The 20,093-nt window shown below is 34.7% G+C and overlaps 5 protein-coding genes and 1 pseudogene across 15 annotated transcripts; 4 read left to right on the forward strand and 2 right to left on the reverse strand.

Annotated features, from left to right (window-relative positions):
• The first annotated feature begins 337 nt into the window (after positions 1-337).
• Positions 338-3,125, forward strand: LOC113503865. Of its 2 annotated transcripts, none has more exons than XM_026885992.1 (4): positions 338-559; positions 954-1,583; positions 1,836-2,000; positions 2,423-3,125. In XM_026885992.1, exons 1-4 carry the CDS (start codon positions 526-528, stop codon positions 2,581-2,583), a joined length of 990 nt encoding a protein of 329 aa, XP_026741793.1. In that variant the 5' UTR covers positions 338-525; the 3' UTR covers positions 2,584-3,125. The 2 variants fall into 2 exon arrangements, with proteins under 2 accessions (XP_026741793.1, XP_026741792.1); XM_026885991.1 differs by lacking the exon at positions 338-559 and adding an exon at positions 628-760.
• An 88-nt stretch (positions 3,126-3,213) lies between these two features.
• LOC113503867 (nucleoside diphosphate kinase 6-like) lies at positions 3,214-5,151 on the reverse strand. The gene is made up of 3 exons (XM_026885995.1): positions 4,740-5,151; positions 4,463-4,623; positions 3,214-4,368 (listed from the first exon to the last, which is right to left on the reverse strand). The coding sequence occupies exons 1-3, from the start codon at positions 4,946-4,948 to the stop codon at positions 4,223-4,225; spliced, it is 516 nt and encodes a 171-aa protein (XP_026741796.1). The 5' UTR covers positions 4,949-5,151; the 3' UTR covers positions 3,214-4,222.
• LOC113503953 lies at positions 5,105-6,195 on the forward strand (annotated as a pseudogene).
• Positions 6,196-6,994: 799 nt separating this feature from the next.
• On the forward strand, positions 6,995-9,608 carry LOC113503864 (U5 small nuclear ribonucleoprotein 40 kDa protein-like). The gene is made up of 6 exons (XM_026885990.1): positions 6,995-7,221; positions 7,294-7,420; positions 7,523-7,726; positions 7,866-8,108; positions 8,586-8,764; positions 9,129-9,608. Exons 1-6 carry the CDS (start codon positions 7,105-7,107, stop codon positions 9,306-9,308), a joined length of 1,050 nt encoding a protein of 349 aa, XP_026741791.1. The 5' UTR covers positions 6,995-7,104; the 3' UTR covers positions 9,309-9,608.
• LOC113503862 (nucleoporin-like protein 2) lies at positions 9,602-12,138 on the reverse strand. Its single transcript, XM_026885977.1, has 3 exons — positions 11,922-12,138; positions 11,528-11,778; positions 9,602-11,344 (listed from the first exon to the last, which is right to left on the reverse strand). Exons 1-3 carry the CDS (start codon positions 12,013-12,015, stop codon positions 10,601-10,603), a joined length of 1,089 nt encoding a protein of 362 aa, XP_026741778.1. The 5' UTR covers positions 12,016-12,138; the 3' UTR covers positions 9,602-10,600.
• A 443-nt stretch (positions 12,139-12,581) lies between these two features.
• Positions 12,582-19,306, forward strand: LOC113503863 (stimulator of interferon genes protein-like). Of its 10 annotated transcripts, none has more exons than XM_026885979.1 (8): positions 12,582-12,690; positions 12,898-12,967; positions 13,443-13,526; positions 13,665-13,903; positions 14,087-14,347; positions 14,559-14,778; positions 14,996-15,109; positions 19,081-19,306. In XM_026885979.1, exons 2-8 carry the CDS (start codon positions 12,901-12,903, stop codon positions 19,173-19,175), a joined length of 1,080 nt encoding a protein of 359 aa, XP_026741780.1. In that variant the 5' UTR covers positions 12,582-12,690; positions 12,898-12,900; the 3' UTR covers positions 19,176-19,306. The 10 variants fall into 10 exon arrangements, with proteins under 10 accessions (XP_026741780.1, XP_026741790.1, XP_026741788.1 ...); XM_026885989.1 differs by having other exon boundaries at positions 14,996-15,092; XM_026885987.1 differs by having other exon boundaries at positions 14,601-14,778.
• Positions 19,307-20,093: the final 787 nt, after the last annotated feature.

Consider the following 20,093-nt stretch of genomic DNA (forward strand, 5'->3'; position numbering starts at 1 on the left):
AAAAAGTCAAGATTGAATATACGATACATAAACGTGTTATTAATAATCCAGCGATATATTTTATCAGGTAAATCTATAACTAAACTGCTGCAACCATTTATTAAACAATTCGTCATTCATTATCTAATGTACTTTATCTCATAGCTTGCGGTGAATCCTATCAAGGATTATTCTCCTTGGCAATGCAATATCAACTGATTATTTATAAAATAATAATAAATTATCTGAAACATTACACGTAACGGTATATTTGTTTATTATAATTTAATTAAATTGTAAACGAAAACAAAAAGTGGCCAGAAACAAAACGCGACCATAGATAATACAGTTGACAGTTTTTTGAAAAAGTGACAAAAACCGAGCGCAAATTACAAAAAATCACTGAATTATTTTTTAATCTTGAAAATATTTAAAGTGCAGAAGTATGAACATTTACACCAATTAGAAAAGTGTACTTTATATCGAACGCTAAATAATGAGTGTATATTTTCTTTGTTTAGATTTTGTTAACGTTTGATAATAATAATGTATACTTTGAAGGGTATCTTCCCCGAACCAAGTGAGTTCCGTTACTTTTAATTTTATACAAAATACATAGAGCTTGTTGTCATGGCCATCAGATTTATTTGTTGTGACGTAGTTACCAGGTCATATTATGGTGATTGTGTTAAATGACTGAGTGAATTTTGAGAGACAACTGTCATGGCTATCAATCGAGGATACAAGCTGCAGACTGCAGTATCAGTTGGATGGTTCAGTGGTTAGACAGTCGTTTTAGTTAATTCTTGTTTTTATAATATGTGTTACGAAACATTATTATAATTAACTTAAACGTCACGTTTTGCAATCATCTAGACATAAAGAATACTGCAACACTGTTCTGCTATATAGGTTCTAGTCTTAATTCTGACTGTAGCATACACTTTTTTAAGAGTCAAATTAATTATTTTCAGAGAAAGAACAAAAAAAGAACTTCATCAGAGAAAACATGAAACAATTAAAATATATACAAAGCAAATCTCCTAAAGAACCCAAATACACCACGAAAAACGTCCACCCCCCGCGGTTGACGAACCCTATAGCAGCAGGGAGTTCTCTCGGCCAAGTGAAGTCATCACCATCAAACAAAAGTGGGAAAACCTCACTCAACATAGCAAAGACTAGCTCTACGAACACACGCAAAAAAATGACCGACATTAGAATCAAAAAAGGTGACATGGCAGAGTTTCTCAAAAGAAAAGAGTTAAGACAGTCAAAAGCAGTGGAAGACTGCGCTGATGAAGAAGTAAAGTCAACCGAATCATCAGGACGCCTTCGGGATATTGGTTGCCAAACTATTGAGTCCAACCTTGCTCAGAAACTGGCTGAAAGTGCAAAGCTAACCATGTTATACCCTAAGAAAGAGGGGGATGATACTGAAGCAAAGATGAAAGCTAGTGGAGACACGGGACACCACAGAAGTCCCCCTCCATCACACACTCCCAGACGGGCCGGAGATGATCTAATAGACATGGAGAGGAACCGCAGCCGGTTAAATTCTATTCTGGAAAGGAAAGACACCAAAGATCCTTACTTGCCATCAGGTAACATCATTTATTATTATTTATTTATTTAAAGAAATTCTTGAACAAACATTCTTTTATGTTAATTTCCCACAATACCATTGCAACTACTACACTGAAATTAAGCACTTAAAGTGCTGGTATAGGTGTCTGCAGAGTCAAGGTGCTCTCTGATGTAGTTTTGATCTTCAAAAAGCACTTCTTGCTAGCCTAATAATAGCCTAAGAAACTGCAGGCATTTACAGTCTTTATCATTGTTTTTTTGATCTCCAGGTTACCAAAAAGGCGTTCTACCAAAATACCTACGTGAGCGCAAGGAACAGGGGTCCAAGGACACGGAGGGCGCGAGAGCGGACGAAGACCACTCAGTATGTCCGCCCGGTCATGTCACGCTACCAGACACTGAACGAAAGGAGACGTTGCGGATGCTTAGGAATAGTAAGTCTGCTTAGACATTCCAACTATATATTACTACTAGCTTTTCGCCCGCGGCTTAGCCCGCGTCGAGGTCGGGTTATATCGCACTTCCAAGAAAACTTTTTAAATAGTCTGGGATAGAAACTATCCTATGTTCTTTCTCAAGGTCAACTCTATCTCTGTACCAAATTTCATTAAAATCAGTTCAGTGGTTTAGACGCGAAAGCGTAACAGACAGACAGACAGAGTTACTTCCGCATTTATAATATTAGTAGCGATGCAAAAAGTTGTTGGGCTTTATGAATTTGAATTAAGATGTTTTATTTCAAACAATAATTCATATGTAGCCAAAAATAACATTAAGTAGATACAATTTTTAATCTCTGAATTAAGTTCATTTTTTTGTGTGATGCCTAACTGATATTGTAAAACGCACTTTTCAGGTTTTGCAGAATTAGTAAGTGAACTGAATAAATTGCCAGTGAAAACAGACACATTGAAAATGCGTAATAGAAAAATGGAGCTAGAAAAACAATTAGCAAAGCTTGAGGAGGGCATCAAGGTGTTTTCCCGGCCCAAGGTGTTTGTAAAAATAGGGGAGTGAGTGGCCAGTGTTTGTTCTGAGTCAGAACTTGTAAATTTATGGTGATCTTTTGGGGACTATGGTGCAGTCAGATTTATGCATTACTCAAATGCCAGGATTGCATTTAGGTTAATTGAACTGCTCATCAATGAAAGCAGACATGGTATTTTTATTTTTAATTAAGAACAAATTGATAGCAGTAGAGATTATGTCTAGAACTAGTGGTTAAATGTTGAATGTCTTAATTTGCGATATTCATATCGAAATTATTGCATCCATCTCAGAATCTAGTTACATTTCTTTGCTAGAAATCAAATCAAATTGTATGATGTTATTTTGTTGACAATCCTCTTCAATCCAGTAAATCTGACTGCAGCATCCCTGTCTAACAGATTCCGTCCTAGCCAAATCTAAATTGTATGTCACGTTTGTTGTATGATTCCTGTAAATTATTTGTGATATCGCTCAGTTAAGATAATCAGACGTTATCGTATGTTAGTATTAATTATATTATTGTATGTTATTCATTGTTGTAACTAATATAATTAGATACGTTTGTATGATTTACAGTGTTTCTATAACTTTTTTTGGAGATTTAAATACAATTATTTGTGTTTTTAGTCCATTTCTTTGACAAATGAAAACAGGTTGTGGTTTTAAATAGAAATTATATTTCTATGACTTGCAACAACTAGATGACATTATTTGATTTATAAAATAAATTAACTAAAGCTATTATACGATTTTGAATCATGCACAGAAACAAACTGTCAGCTCCTTAAAATTTGCAGTTAAATCCTATTTAGTTTACTCAGAGTAAACTATTCACGAGCAGTTTGTTTTAAAATCACAATGTTTTATCAAGTCTTTAAGTAGTATCATCTTTATAATATATCATAACGTTACAAGGAGTAATATTTTTCTGTTAGTTTTACATAGATATCATCATCTTGTTTATTTTTACATAATTATATACTATACAGTAAAACAATGTTTTTGTAGTTAAATCACAGTATGGACTAGGCTACTACTTAAAAGATTCAAGTGACACCAATATGGCAACAGCCAGTAGTCAAGTGAAAGCAGTTTCTGTGGTACATAATACATCAGTTGACTCCCACAGTGCTGAGAGTTACTAGTATTATACCTAGTGGGTGTTTGAAATCTACTAACAGTTTGTAATTGCTTTTCAAATCCCTGCTGGCTGATCCCATCGCTATTATTTTAGCCCCACAGTGGCAGAGGCAAACTAATCTTTTCCTGACAGGTGTAGGTTTTTTATATTTTATTGATTAATTTTAAAAACCCACTGAAAGATCAATTGTTTTTTCTATATACCTAAATACTCATTGTAATATCAAGATAGAACACAAGGATAGATAGGTATATTGTGTGGCACCAAAAGGAACAATATCAATCAAGATATTAAATATTTGTTTTAGCCTGAGAGGCCATGTCGTAAAAAACGTTTAGATTTTATGTGCATATCAAATGGCATGCTACACATGGCTAAACTTAAAAAGAAATTAAAAAGGATGGGTTATAGAAAATAGATTATTTTAAACTTCTACAAAATTGGCCTTTACGAAAGGCTAAGTTACAAGCAATTACCATTTATCACTTTTTAAAATTATGCTATACTTTGGTCTTTAGGCAAACATCACAATCTCTTAACATGTTGGAACAAATGTTGGTTGAACACTATGGGGCCTTTTCTATACCATTCTTCATCCTCTTTACGCCATTGGTATACTGAGAACTCAGGAAAGAAGAACTTGATCTCCCTTTCTGCAGAGTCGGGTGAATCTGGAATGGTTAAGTACTTCAGTTCATTATTCTACTTATTTACTAAATATTTATGAGAGGTACACTAGCTTTGTTTATGCAATAATGCACTTACCTGAGCCATGTGCCACATTTCTTGTATCAGAGAGACCAAACATGCCTCGCAAACAATACGGTTCTTGAAATTGTCCTTTGTATACACTAGTTGGGCCTAAAATTTTTCTCCAAAGCTGAATTGCATTCATATGAGCTAAAACATGTAAATCAATGGAACCACTGGAATAGAAACATAAGGAAATTATGTAGAGAAAATAGTCATTATGAATTTCAAATAATCATCACTAAACCATGGTTAGGCTATAAAAAAACTCGCTCTTTATTCGTTTACTCACCTAGTCATAAACGTTGTTAAACGATTATAAAAGAACTTTCCTACGTGTTCCTTGTAAAATACACTAGCTGCATTTTGGTCTAAAGTAACTCTTTTGGTTTTTACTACAATGAAATTTTGTTTTAATACATTTCTGATGAATGACAATGCTACTGGATTCTTTACCGCGTGCGGTTTAATGATAGCCAATGTTAGTTGAAGTTGTTGCATTTTAAATAATTGTTTATTAACTTAACTTTCTCTCATATTAATTACTTTTATTCCGTTTTTATAATTATGTAAACAGATTTCCCATATATTTTCTGTTTTTCTCTCGCTTTTCTTCTTTTGAAGTTTGAATGACATGATGACAACTGACTGACAGCTATGATAACGGAGATGCAATACGAAGGCCCGATGAGCAATGCAGAAACGTGCTCGCATTTTAAGCTCTAAAAAATAAGAATTTATATTACATAGTTCGCTATAATAAGATTCATAAACTGCAGTCTTGAGAAATATTGTTACTAGCCTTTCTTATCCAAAGTTTTTCTCGGAAAACTTATTAGTTGTCCACACAACTTCGAGAAGAACCTGCTGCGCTGCGCCTGGTCACACGACGGATCTAAGGTATCCCAAAATTATAACTATTTAAAAAAAAATGCTTGACATTATGAACCAGTTTGGAGAGTCGTGTCAAAATTTAACATTCATAATTTTGAACTAAGTTGCAGAGTCGTAGCAAATTTTCAACTAATTTTGCGACTCGTATTTTATGAATTAGTACATCGTAGCTAACGTTAATATTAACAGAAACAAAAAAATAGATCCTAGCAGTTGTGATCAAGGTTTAAATTCGTAGAGGCTTTGAACTAAATGGACAACCGTTTGGATAAGGATAGCAGTTTTAAAGGTGATTGATTATTCGGAAACCAAATATTTTCTACCTTTAAAGAATTTGGTTTTTTATTGAGTTTATTTGATTGATTCGTAGGTGGCGGCGGGTTCTGCGGACCGCTACCTGTACATCTGGGACACGACGTCGCGGCGCGTGCTGTACAAGCTGCCGGGACACAACGGCTCCGTCAACGACGTCGACTTCCATCGTAACGAGCCCATCGTGCTCTCTGCCTCCAGCGACAAGCAACTGTACCTCGGCGAAATCGATCATTAAACGTGAAAATATTGATGCAACTTTGACGGATTTGATATACAGCAATATATTTAACAGTCCGTTGTTTTGAAAGTATCATTTATAACCTACTTCTACAATAATAGCAACAATTGTTAGAGTAACATATTTCGCATTTCCCAGAATACTGTCAAACTGTTACAGGTGTTCAAAATTGTAATCTTACTGTTATAGTGGAATGGAGTAAAAACATTATACAAGTGATTGACTATTGTATCTTAGGTTTTTTACAATTAATACATAGAATATATTTTAAGGTAAATAAAACTACATTCTGTAAAACATAGATTTATTCAGTTATTTCAGTTTATTCAGTCATTTACTTTCTTAAATCTAAACCAATCATCACAGTCAAATATAGTTGAGTCAGATAACATGATTTTTACAACAAATTATAACAATACAAACAGAAAATAAATACTTCACACATTGTGGACATTGTGATAAAACGAATGAAAAAGGTAATTAACTATTTCGAAAAAAAACAAATTTAAATGTGTGCAGCAAAAGCAGATGAGTCATGAGCACTCAGGAAAAAATCTCAGTTCTAGAAAAGAAAATTTTCACTTATTGTATGTGAAGTAACCAACTCTTTTTTTCCTAAACATACTTGAGTAATACAATATACAAACTACATAAAAACTTACACTCTACATATACATCTTACTTTCCTTATGTACTAGTGAATACAACCGCATGTTCTGATAACACACGGCTGTTGCATTGAAAAACTTAAAAAGGGGTCGGCTGCGCGGTCCAGTTAAAAGGTTATAGGTAACGCCCCTATCCCACTGGCGTTTCGCATAGGCGCTCCTCCAACGTCACGCAGACGCGTTGTTCTTGTTGTTGTCTCGCCCTTCCCACACAGACAGAGCGGAATAGAATAGTGATACCTTTAATTAGATAATTTAAGCTCTAAAAAATAAGAATTTATATTACATAGTTCGCTATAATAAGATTCATAAACTGCAGTCTTGAGAAATATTGTTACTAGCCTTTCTTATCCAAAGTTTTTCTCGGAAAACTTATTAGTTGTCTATGAACCATATGGATTTTTAACCTACAAAACATCAACAAAATAAAAGTTACATTTGTAAACCAATTGTCTGTGGTCTGTGCGTCAATAATAACAACGTTGTAGGTTAGAAAGTTAATGAAATCTGTGAAACATAAATAGTTACTAAAACTAAACAAAATGCCAGAAATAGAAGCAAAAAGAAAAGCGGATGATTTATCCCTAGTTCCCGCAAAACGAACCCGTCATGAGATATCTGTTGTTGGTACTAGAGAGAAGGCTGTGGTGACTTCGTCGGTAAGTTTTACTCAACAATACAATATTTTAACGACATGACACAATTAATTACATATATATTACGCTTTCCAGGTGCCCAGAACATCGAATCTTTATGCACCTATAATGTTATTAGAAGGACATCAGGGTGAAATATTTGCATCTAAATTTCACCCTGAAGGTAAACATTTGGCTTCGGCTGGCTTTGATAGGCAAATATGTAAGTGTGGTCTAAAGTTGTATTTAAAATAGTACGAAGAACTGATAATTTTTTAAATTTTATGTAATTACAATTTATTCAGTTCTTTTTTATATCTTTCAGTTCTATGGAATGTGTATGGACAGTGTGAAAATGTAATGGTGATGAAAGGCCACACTGGCGCTGTCATGGAGCTGTGCTTTTCTCCTGATGGCTCCCACCTGTACTCCTGTGCCACAGACAACACGGTGGCTGTATGGGATGTACCTACAGGCACAAGAATCAAGAAACTTAAAGGACATGCTAGTTTTGTTAACTCTTGCTCAGGTTAGATAGTGATATCCAAGTTTGATAAAATCCTGTTTGACTACTACCAAAATAACTTAAAAAGTACTCTACACTCTTGGAAGTAATAATAGTCTTGTTTCCAAAATTTATTTCCTAAACAGATATAATATATTTCTAGGTGCGAGAAGAGGTCCAGAGCTCCTAGTATCAGCTTCAGATGATAACACAATAAAGCTATGGGATGCAAGAAAGCGTAACCCCATAGCGTCATTTGATAGCGGGTACCCCGTGACATCAGTCCTGTTTAATGACACGGCTGAGAAAATAATATCAGGAGGCATAGACAATGTAGTCAAGGTTTGGGACATCAGAAACAATCAGCTATCATACAAGATTAAGGGCCACACTGATACTATCACAGGTAACTGAATTTTTTTTTATAGTTATTAATGTCTGTCCTAATCAAATTAATAATGATCAGTTTTGTAAGTATGCCCAATTCATTTCCCACTAAAAATGTGAAAGAAATGTTATTGTGTGTGTGTATATGTTATGTTATTTGTTTGTTATTCTTTCACGAAATTGAAGTTTAATTGCAGTCAAGCATCTGTTGATGAGGACCTACATATCGACGCGTCAGCTTATGCACGGATAAATTAGTTACTAAGACCGATCATTCTAATGTGATCTGATCACACCTTGTCGCCCAAAATAGGAATATAAAAAAGCTCCTTTTATTTGTCATGAAGAAAAGTTACACCTGTTTGTTCATGTTTTGTTCGCGCGCGGAACATTGAAATTTTACATGATATATGCCGATAATTTCTCAATTTTGCCGCCCTCCTCGCTACGCCATCCATCCTATAAGATTATTTTAAGTAACTCCTGTTGCCTCCAGGCATGGCCCTCTCGTACGACGGCTCGTACCTGCTGTCGAACTCGATGGACAACTCGCTTCGGATATGGGACGTGCGGCCCTTCGCGCCGTCCGAGCGCTGCGTCAAGCTCATGTCGGGACACCAGCACAACTTCGAGAAGAACCTGCTGCGCTGCGCCTGGTCACACGACGGATCTAAGGTATCCCAAAATTATAACTATTTAAAAAAAAATGCTTGACATTATGAACCAGTTTGGAGAGTCGTGTCAAAATTTAACATTCATAATTTTGAACTAAGTTGCAGAGTCGTAGCAAATTTTCAACTAATTTTGCGACTCGTATTTTATGAATTAGTACATCGTAGCTAACGTTAATATTAACAGAAACAAAAAAATAGATCCTAGCAGTTGTGATCAAGGTTTAAATTCGTAGAGGCTTTGAACTAAATGGACAACCGTTTGGATAAGGATAGCAGTTTTAAAGGTGATTGATTATTCGGAAACCAAATATTTTCTACCTTTAAAGAATTTGGTTTTTTATTGAGTTTATTTGATTGATTCGTAGGTGGCGGCGGGTTCTGCGGACCGCTACCTGTACATCTGGGACACGACGTCGCGGCGCGTGCTGTACAAGCTGCCGGGACACAACGGCTCCGTCAACGACGTCGACTTCCATCGTAACGAGCCCATCGTGCTCTCTGCCTCCAGCGACAAGCAACTGTACCTCGGCGAAATCGATCATTAAACGTGAAAATATTGATGCAACTTTGACGGATTTGATATACAGCAATATATTTAACAGTCCGTTGTTTTGAAAGTATCATTTATAACCTACTTCTACAATAATAGCAACAATTGTTAGAGTAACATATTTCGCATTTCCCAGAATACTGTCAAACTGTTACAGGTGTTCAAAATTGTAATCTTACTGTTATAGTGGAATGGAGTAAAAACATTATACAAGTGATTGACTATTGTATCTTAGGTTTTTTACAATTAATACATAGAATATATTTTAAGGTAAATAAAACTACATTCTGTAAAACATAGATTTATTCAGTTATTTCAGTTTATTCAGTCATTTACTTTCTTAAATCTAAACCAATCATCACAGTCAAATATAGTTGAGTCAGATAACATGATTTTTACAACAAATTATAACAATACAAACAGAAAATAAATACTTCACACATTGTGGACATTGTGATAAAACGAATGAAAAAGGTAATTAACTATTTCGAAAAAAAACAAATTTAAATGTGTGCAGCAAAAGCAGATGAGTCATGAGCACTCAGGAAAAAATCTCAGTTCTAGAAAAGAAAATTTTCACTTATTGTATGTGAAGTAACCAACTCTTTTTTTCCTAAACATACTTGAGTAATACAATATACAAACTACATAAAAACTTACACTCTACATATACATCTTACTTTCCTTATGTACTAGTGAATACAACCGCATGTTCTGATAACACACGGCTGTTGCATTGAAAAACTTAAAAAGGGGTCGGCTGCGCGGTCCAGTTAAAAGGTTATAGGTAACGCCCCTATCCCACTGGCGTTTCGCATAGGCGCTCCTCCAACGTCACGCAGACGCGTTGTTCTTGTTGTTGTCTCGCCCTTCCCACACAGACAGAGCGGAATAGAATAGTGATACCGTTTTTAGAAATGATAACGTTATGTTAACGTCGTGACTGCGCATAGATGGCGCTGTACAGAGTTTGAAGGAGCGCCAATGAACATGGGAAGAGGACCTATGAGGGCTTATAGTCAATCAGCATAATTTATTAACTTCCTTAATATCATTATTGGTATTCATGTATTTTAATAAATATTGAAACAGAAAATTACAATATCAAATAAAGATTTTAGGGTTGAAAAATATGGATTATAGACAACTAATAACAGTGTATTTGATACTACAATACTTTTTTTACTGAATACAAAACATAATATTGATAGACTAGTATTTCATGTTAAATTAAAACAAGTAACACCTTAACTCAAATACTGTAAAAACAAAAAAAAAATTTGAGTCTTAACTGAAAAAGGTTGAGTTCGCAGGAGCCATACAAAGCTCGTATGGTGGTGGAAGGTCAGGTATGAAGCCTAACTGGAAACTGTCACCTTTGAATGCTTCCAAATCACTTTCTGCCAAGTCATCTACCATACTGTACACACCTGGATCACTTTGTAATGGAGGTTTGCTTTGCTGTCCAAATACAGGTCCTTGATTAGGACTTGCCTGAAAGACATTTCCTTGACTAAATGGTGAGGTATTTTGATTTGCAGCAGCAAATATACTGGCTGGATTACTTTGATTATTTGTATTAAAATTACTCTGAACTGCTGAAGCAAATATTGATTTAGCAGCTGTGTCCTGGTTCTGCTGGGTTTGAAATATATTAGCTGGAGGAACGCTGGGTCCGAAAACATTTGTGTTATTGGCTGCAGCAAATAAATCTTTGGCTGAATCCATTGGTTGACTTGGTTGGGTGTTGAATATACTTTTTTGTGCCTGGCTGAATATTGATTGAGCATTGTTAGGAGATTCAGCATTCATTGGTGCTGCTTGGACTGCACTGCGGAATATTGAAGATGCTGCGTTGTTACTAGCGAATGCATTCTGTCCTACATTGCTCTCTTGTGCATTCCCAAATGGTGATGTGGCATACTCTCCTTTGTAAAGGCTTCTTAATACCTTGATGATGGCCACATTTGGTTGCAGCAGTTGAGCATATTTTTGTTTTGTTGTTTTTTCTAGTTCATTCATATAGTTAACCTGGAAAATTATAAGACCTGTATTTAAAATGAGTCTTGAGACTTTAAATAGGAATCTGTCCAGGCCAACATAACACTTCTATATATGTATTTATACAATTATAATATCACATTCTACTATTATTAATGAAACTGGAAAGTAGATTTTCAATTACTTTGTCATTGTAAAACAATTGTAACTTACTGCAACTCCAAGAGTGTTATTCTTTTTAGCCTCATACATAAAGAGTCGAGCTTCCTCTGGCGATAGGTCGGTGAGTCCCGGGAACGAGTAAGGTTTGTCTTTAAAAGGAGAATAGCACGAGTGAATCCACTGTCCTCCTCGAAGAACTGCCTGGATGTCAGACTGCACCTGGTTCACAAGTTGCTCATCTGTCACTCCACCAGGCTGTTGTACTACCGCCGCAGGGGCTGGTGCAGCCGCGGGTGCGTTTGCTGTAAATCATAACACGTATAGCAAATCCCATAAGCTTCAAGGCTTCAGAAAAAAGGTAGGTGTTATAGACACTACCCGAAGCTACGTGGATAATTTGGAGCACCGTTTGTCACTATATATGCGAACAATAGGCAGTACTTACCATGATAAGAATATTTGGATCCGTATATGTGTTCATTTCTGCAATTCTTTCCAAAACGACAATATCCTTGTTGGAAAAATTTACAAACAACCATTTTTAATCAAGTATGGATATTTTAAGCCCCACAATATTTTGATATCTATAGGTTTTTGGGTACATGTATAGATTCGATAGATTCTGTTGCAACAATTTAAACAAGGACAAACGTCACTGTCATAGTGTCATGAAAAATTCATGATATGCTGCGTGTACAGACTAAAAAAATTGTAGCAATTAAGTTACGGCCTCACGCAGCCGCGCGACATCGTTTTCAGCAACAAATATAGTCAAGTGATAATGTAGCGACAAAGCTCAACATTTTCAGCTTTGTTTAATCGAGAGTGAGGGATGAAACAAGTTGACATAATTGTGATGCTTATACGGCTAATAAATTAATTCCTGGAAATAATGGAACCAAACAAAATAAGATTCTTATTTTTTTCCCTTGTATCACTGCCAATGCCATGGGATACGAATGAGGTCGCGTCGAGACTAGATTTATCACTGCAAACGAATGACAAACAACTTCATGACGCCGCACCTTTAATGTCAAACAATATGCAATTAATACAATTTTATACCTAACACTTAGTTACTCTGTGAAATTATATGTCACGGTTAAAAGCCAATATTTCAATCAACTGTCAAAACTTTGTTTTGAGTTTGTGTTGTGAGTTGAGTTGTGAGAAATGTGAGAGCGGAAGCGGGTGTTCCCCTTACCTCTATATAAGTAACGTTTTTAAAACAGCTATTTATTTATCCTTTTTCAAATATTTCATGATGAAAACCAGAATAGGTATTCAATTAAAAGTCACAAAATTGTAATTATAAAAGTAACTTTCAATTTTGAGTAACTAATGAATAAACATGAATGACTTATCTTTATTATTGACGTTATTCGAATTATTCCTTCCTACGTTTATTTGTGCTGTTACAGATAATGGAGAAACATAATCGAATGCATGTTTTTGCGCTGCAAGTAATTCTCGCAATTTGTATAACAGTTGGTAAGTGAACAATATCATCAAAAGTTTTTAATCTTACCAAAATCGGGACATAAATGTAGTTTCAATTTTTCCCTGGAGCTACTTCAAAGTGACGGTTAATTATAGGCAATGTTTATCACAAGACATATTCATCTTTATTGCAGTTTCTCAGTAGTAATATTGTCCAGTCTGACAATGAAGCCTTTAGTTCCCGAATGCTACTATATACAGCACTATTTATCTTAATCACTTACATCCTTTTTGTAAAAGTCTTTGTTTATAATTCGGTATACATAAGCTCACTAGTGAATCATCATAATATTATGTGGTTGTGACCCACAACAAAGACCTCACAGTCTGTGTACCCAAAATACTGATTCAAGTTTTATTTAAGCTTTTCAGAATTTCCACCATTGTTTGAACTGCCACTGAGATTATAAGAACTCATTGTTATAGAACTTTTTGTAGTGAATTAATATGTCTGTTTTGTTTATAGTTATTTCACTAGTAACACTACTGTTTGTTATAGCCTCAAAAAGTTTGGATTTAAATGACAAACATAAATGGATGTTAACAATAGGTAAGTTTGTTATGTCTTGCCTGGCTTTAAAGCTTTTTTCTATTATATTCAAAGTGTTGTTTAATGATGTGATAGTCCCTGAAGAATATGGCTGTTGGTAATTCTTCCAGTGACTTTATTTTACCGTCTTATTTTCAGTGCGATACATCCTTTACATTCTGACTATACAGGGAAGCAAAGGCCTGAGTGTGATAGCTTATAATGTTTTCCATGAGAAGCGTGAGTTGGATGTGCGAGTCCTGCAGAATATCAACATGTTACAGTTGGTCATGTATGCATTTTCCGTCATGGTTCTTATCATCAACCAACAGAAGTTTTTTGCTGAAGACTTCCCTTTGATTTTTGTTGCATGTCTGATTGTCAAATATCCAGACTTGGTAAGTGATGCATGTACTAAATATAATATATGCTCTTTTTCTACCAAAATAATTGTTTACAATTTGTGTGACTTTACAATTTATATCAATATTTCACAAAATATGTTATTAATTAATGAAGAATGATTCGTTTGAAAAGTTAAATTTTCACACAAAGCTTACTCTATATTTTGTTTTTTTTAGGAAAAGAAACCAATGTCGGCAAACTATGGTGTGGGTATGGCTTGCAGTTTCTATGAAGGGTATCTCATGCATGTTATTCCTTCTGATGGTGGCAGCTACGGCGGCTTCGAGCAGAACGTGACGAGCTATGAGGCCACGCACGGCGTCGTTGTGCCTGTCAAGAAACTGTTTGTGGTCATCACCAAGTCGCTATACAGTCCTCCGAACCTAGAACTCTTCAATAAGCCCCAGGATGATGTTATTAAGCTTGAGTCTTGTTTGGTATGATTTCCATTTGTAGTTAAGTATATCTTTGTACCTTTATTTCACTAGCTTTACCTATATGTTGTGATAATAGCCTCATATTGAAGAAAAAGTAAAGTGCCTATATGCAACTCTGTTTTCTTTTTAACGTTGCTTGAAAATCTAATCCAATCAAAATTTATTCAAAAACCGCACGAACAATCGTGACGTAATTCTATTTGTTCCGCAGCCTTTAGAGTGTGCGCCATCCGTTGACCATGTAATGTTCCAGTCGCTGGAGTTCGTGAAGAAGGACGTGGCGGGCGTGAAGGACCGCATCTACAAGAACTCTGTGTACAAGCTGCGGCGGGCCGGCTCCCCCCCCTCCGCGCCCGCCTACCTCGTGGCCGAGTGCGCCACGCCGCTGCACACGCTGCGCCGCGTCATGGACAACAGGGACCTCTATGAAGGTTACATCTCATTTCTACAAGCAGACAGTGTGTGACGTGTGTGTGACCCTAAAGCTGATGTCCCACGATACTCGATACGGGACGAGCTACATGATGCGGATTGCTTGTACTGGCGTAATACTTGTGCTAGACAATGCTGGATGACTACTGGGTACTTATTAGCAAACTATTTTTTATATTTACTACTATTTATTAAAGAAGTATTTTTTTGTTACAGAATTATCAGATGTCAATCCAGATGATGTGGCTGAAGACTTCTGCAACACACTGACCACTATATTATCCAAAAGCTCTGAATGCAGAGACAAAATAGTGTTAGTTTTCTATGATGGTAAGCTATCACTGGGTAATTTTCACGAAATTCCGAAATTCGGCTATCTTAAAATGACAAAAAATATTAAAATATTTGATATTTATTTTAGGTGAATTTGATAGTACTAATGTTACTAGAATTTATTTATGTAGTAGTCCCAAAAATTATCGCGTTGTATGAAAGTTATGAGGACATTAAAAAAAATAAAAGTGAGGGAATGACAATTAAGGTGAGGGAATGATTATTATAGAGTACAAGTCATGAAGCTTTTTAAATAAAATTAGTTTTCTTTCAATGAAATCTTTTTATTGAATGAATTTTTTTTCTTAAACAATAAGTAAGATTAATGAGTAATTCTAGCAAGTCACAAAATCATTGCAGCATTTTTGCATAACTTTAATTTAAACTTATTTTTATTTATTATGGCACTTAATTAAGGCTTTTAATTAAATAACAATGACAACAAAATCCTTGCTAACTTAAACATTCCTCTAACAGCATTTTTAACAACAGAAAAACTTCTTATTTTAAACTTTAAATAAAATAAATGTTTAGTATCACAAACAAAATTTATAACTTAACTGGCTTTTTAACATCGTTTGACGAATGTCCATCATCATTAGATTTTTTTACGTGTTTTTGATTCAGAGGACTTTGGTTTTTCAATGCAACGTTTTGAAGATTTGTAATATCCCATGTGAAAATGTTTACATTTTTCTGAACATTCATAACATGAAAGACTTCTAAATTCCAAGACATCATTACTGAACACAAATTGACGCATTTTCTGGGTTCCACGAAATGCAGCAATGATGGTTGACTGTTTGACTAAGTCTTCTATCTTCGCGATATTAGCAGTGGTAACTTCAAAAAGCTTTATTGAAGAACATCTCGCCAACAAAATTTCTTTAAGAGATTTCAAATTTACGATGTCCTTGCCTTCAGCAACCGCTTTATCCGCTGTTCTTTTTAATGTGCCACCTACACCATCAGGAGCACCTTTACCATGGCCTGGTTCTGAATAATTCCACGCAAAAAATGTCGCACCCGGAAACAAATCATTTATATGATGATATACTAGGTGAAACATGAATTTGTTCTTGTACTGGTTGACAGGACTATCACTTAGCATGTGTATTCTGTGAATGTTTGGATTGTAACTTATAAGCCACTCAAAAACTGGTAGTAAGTGTGCCCATACTGCCATTGCATCGTGTCTATTATTTTCAGAAAGAGAACAAAACGTGTAGGGTTTTACAGTGTCATTTTCACGTAAATATAATACTCCTGTATGTAGTGTAACTTGTTGTCTTGCACCTCCAAAATGTACTGCCTGAATCTCTTCATTATATTTGCAACAATAGTTTTCACTGAAATCTATGTGAATAAGGACTTCATTGTCAGTTAAAGTATTTTTAAGTTCTGATATGGTCTGATACTGGTGTGTTATTGTGGCTATGTGTTTAAAGAATGAAGGCAAAGTATTTTCTAATTGAACTACCAATGATCTTAGTGAAACCTTGATCTCTTTTAAAATAGGTTTTCTTATGTCTTCATCTTTCCATTTTTTTCGTAGGATATAGTTTCATACATCCACTGTTCATAAGTCACTATTCTGTTTGGCTGTGGAAGATAATACTCTACCATTTTGTTTGCACAACCTTCACATTCTCGTAACAGACATTTAGTTGAATAGACATTGCATGTTTTCATGGTCAAAAATTTAGTTAGATTACAGCAAGGCAATACTTTATTTTCATGTAACTTCATGATTATCCGTTGAACATTTGCGTGGATTACACATTTGCATGTGTTACGGTCTTTTATATTTGCCCAAGTCACCCAAAAAGGCCGAAATCTGCAGAAAGTTGTCAAGCTTATTTTATAATCAACTGTAGTCAGGAATTTATTGTGCAAATTTTTCATGGTATCGCACAGTAAACGTTTTTGTTTCACCTGTCCCTTTGACCTTACGAAATCCTTCTTTCCTGGGCACATACGAGAACTTTCATCTTTTTCCAAAAAATCTTGAACATCCTTTTTGACCTTCATCAATTTAGCACTGACTTTCCTAGAAACGCTCTTTTTGTAAGAATCATGTTTGAAAAACTGTTTCGATAAGCTGAGTAGTTTGTGCTTCTTCAAAAGATCTGGTTTTACTATTTCATAGTACTTTTTCTTTTCACAATGTTTCTTTAAATTACTGTACCTATCTTTTAGCTGTTTAGTAATAACTTCTGATAGGAGAAGCTTCTTCTTCACAATTTCAGGAACTCGGACGTTCTTTAAGAGAGCTGATACTTTAGCTTCCGGTGAAGTCTGATTATTTTTATTTTGTCTTTGACATCTCTTACGGAATCTCTCTTTTCTTCTTATTTCTTGTTTCAGTCTTTCCTGTAATCTGGATATTCTTGCATAAAGTATTCCTCTACGCCTTCTGAGTTGCTGCCTTCTCCGATTAACTGCCAGATTTCTTAATTGATCATTATTTTGTCCAGGTTCTGGGCTAGGAGGTGGTGTCTCATCTAACAGTCTTGCTAAATTCTTGCGCACTTTTACTTTTTTGTCTCTATATATTTGGCTATTTTTCCTCCAGTTTTTCCTTTTTTGTCTTCTTTCTCGGAAACTCATTGCGGATATAGGTTTTACTTGACCTTTTTCTTTTTTTTTTCTACATTTAACTCTTTCTTTTTCGCGAAGTATTTGAAGTGTTTCAGGATCAGCTTTCATGTTTTCCCTGCGCTTTCGGTCATATTCTCGCTTTTTTAATTTAGCTTCTTCTTTGCTTATCTTCTTTTTTCTTGACATTTTTTAATCTACAACAATATTGCAGCAATAAATTCAAGTGTTAATAAAAGCAAACAAAAAAAAAGCCAGTTAGCCCACCAAAAATCATTCCCTCATATATCATCATTCCCTCACCATACATTTTTAGGAGGGAATGATGGTGAGGGAATGACGAAATAAAGAATAACCGTAAAGAACTCGTAACATAACCTTACTTTTAAAACGATTTTTCTGGTTATGGAAATAACTCCCAAAAGCCATCTTAGCTGTGCAACTTATAATCAGTTATAGTACTTACCTTTTGTTTTTTTAGAATGTGATGAAATGACGATCAAAAAGTTTATTTTAACAATAAAATTAATAAAAACTTTTTTGAGCGGACACCCGAACACAATCACAGAAAATCCGCCATTTTGATAAATTGACATTAGTGCCAACTTTCAAAAGCTGACGGTAGCGTTCGTATTTTATTTAAAATTCGTTCATAATTCAACTGCCAGTAATAGTGTGAGGGAATGATTTATTTTTGTGAGACACATATGAATATTCAAATTTTTAACGCGTTTTTCACTTTGTACCGCTAATTTTTCCCATAAATTTATAATATTCTTAAACAATGCAACCTACTCGAATATGATCAGAATGATTTTTGTGTTTGTTTTGTAAATAAAAATAAATAAAATAGGTACTTGGGACACAGTGAGGGAATGATATTAGGAACATTATAGTTCTGAATTTTTATTTATTTATTTATACGGCTCTTAAATCTTATGTGAAACTTTTAGGTATAGCTATGGTGATTGTATAGAAACATTAGTAACATCTATTTCTTTGTTGGATTTTTCTATAAACTCCAAGGACAAGAATTTCGGAATTTCGTGAAAATTACCCCACTACATTTACTTTAAAAATTGGTTCATTAAGTCGGAAGACGTACTTATTATATTACCTCCATATATTAAATAACGTGACATAGGGTTGTCAAAAATATATAAATCATAATCAATCACCAAGATACAAATACAAAGTCTTTATTCGTAGAACATAGGTAGTAAATAGGTGTTACATCAATGGAAATGACCGCACACCCACCGAAGATGATGATGAAAATAATATAATATATTTTCCTCTTTTTCCTTTTCGTCCCTCGTCGATAAAATATTTATCATGAAGAAACTCCTATTAATATTTCCCATTCACAGATACAAATCCAGAATCCAACCTGGCGGAAGTCCTGCTGGACAAAATACGTGAACTGGAACCGAATTTTGAAAACTTAATCATTGCTAAGAAGTAATTTTAATTGATTTATTTTTGTTTATTATAAATTAGGAGGAAAAATAATAATGCCTAAATGTAAAATGTCTACATACAAAATAATTACGATAATACCAAATATATTAGAGAAATTTTTCGACTATTATGATACATAATATATTATGGTGAAACGGATTCATAATAATTTATATAATAACGGAACGATAACTACACCGTTATTAAATAAACAATTTTACTTGTATTGATTTATGAAAATTGATTCAAAATATTTTAAGTTTAGGTATACGTTTGAGATAGTTTCAATTGAAATTAAAGTCTGATATTAACGTTTGAACCTAATACTAGTTGTTAGTCTTGTGCATTTAAAATGAGTAGCATTGGGCTAAAATATTGTTACAATTAGGTAAGGTATAAGTTACATTTTGTATTGTTGTACGATATATTTAATATTGCTATTTTTGTTATCAATATTTTAAAGTGTCCTAAGAACCAATCAGAATAAAGAGGAACATTATTTTAATTGTTTTTTTTTTTCACGAAACTCCTTAACCTTAACCTAGTAAAACCATTCCAGCAAGACAAGCATACGATAAAAAGTTTAGTAGCTAGTTAGCTGCGTAAAAGTTAGGTTATAAAGTTAACAGAAATTGCTGGAATTAGTTCGATCTGTAGTTATAATCAGGGACCGGACAACCCCACTTTAGAGTTAAGCCGTTTGACAGGGTAACCCGTACACGGGGTAACTCATATCGCAGTGTTACCTTTTGTTCGAGTTACATCCTCGAAACCCAGCGAAATGGTTAACACCTTCATTATGGTAACCACGTGAAGGGGTTAACCCCTTCAATAACTTAACCCTTTGAAGTGGTTACCTTCACGAAAGGCTTTTATTCGTGTTACCCTGAATTACCCACTAAACTTGAGCTGCATACTTGCA

This window comes from Trichoplusia ni, chromosome 20, assembly GCF_003590095.1.
Source record: "Trichoplusia ni isolate ovarian cell line Hi5 chromosome 20, tn1, whole genome shotgun sequence".
Taxonomy (NCBI): Eukaryota; Metazoa; Arthropoda; class Insecta; order Lepidoptera; family Noctuidae; genus Trichoplusia; species Trichoplusia ni.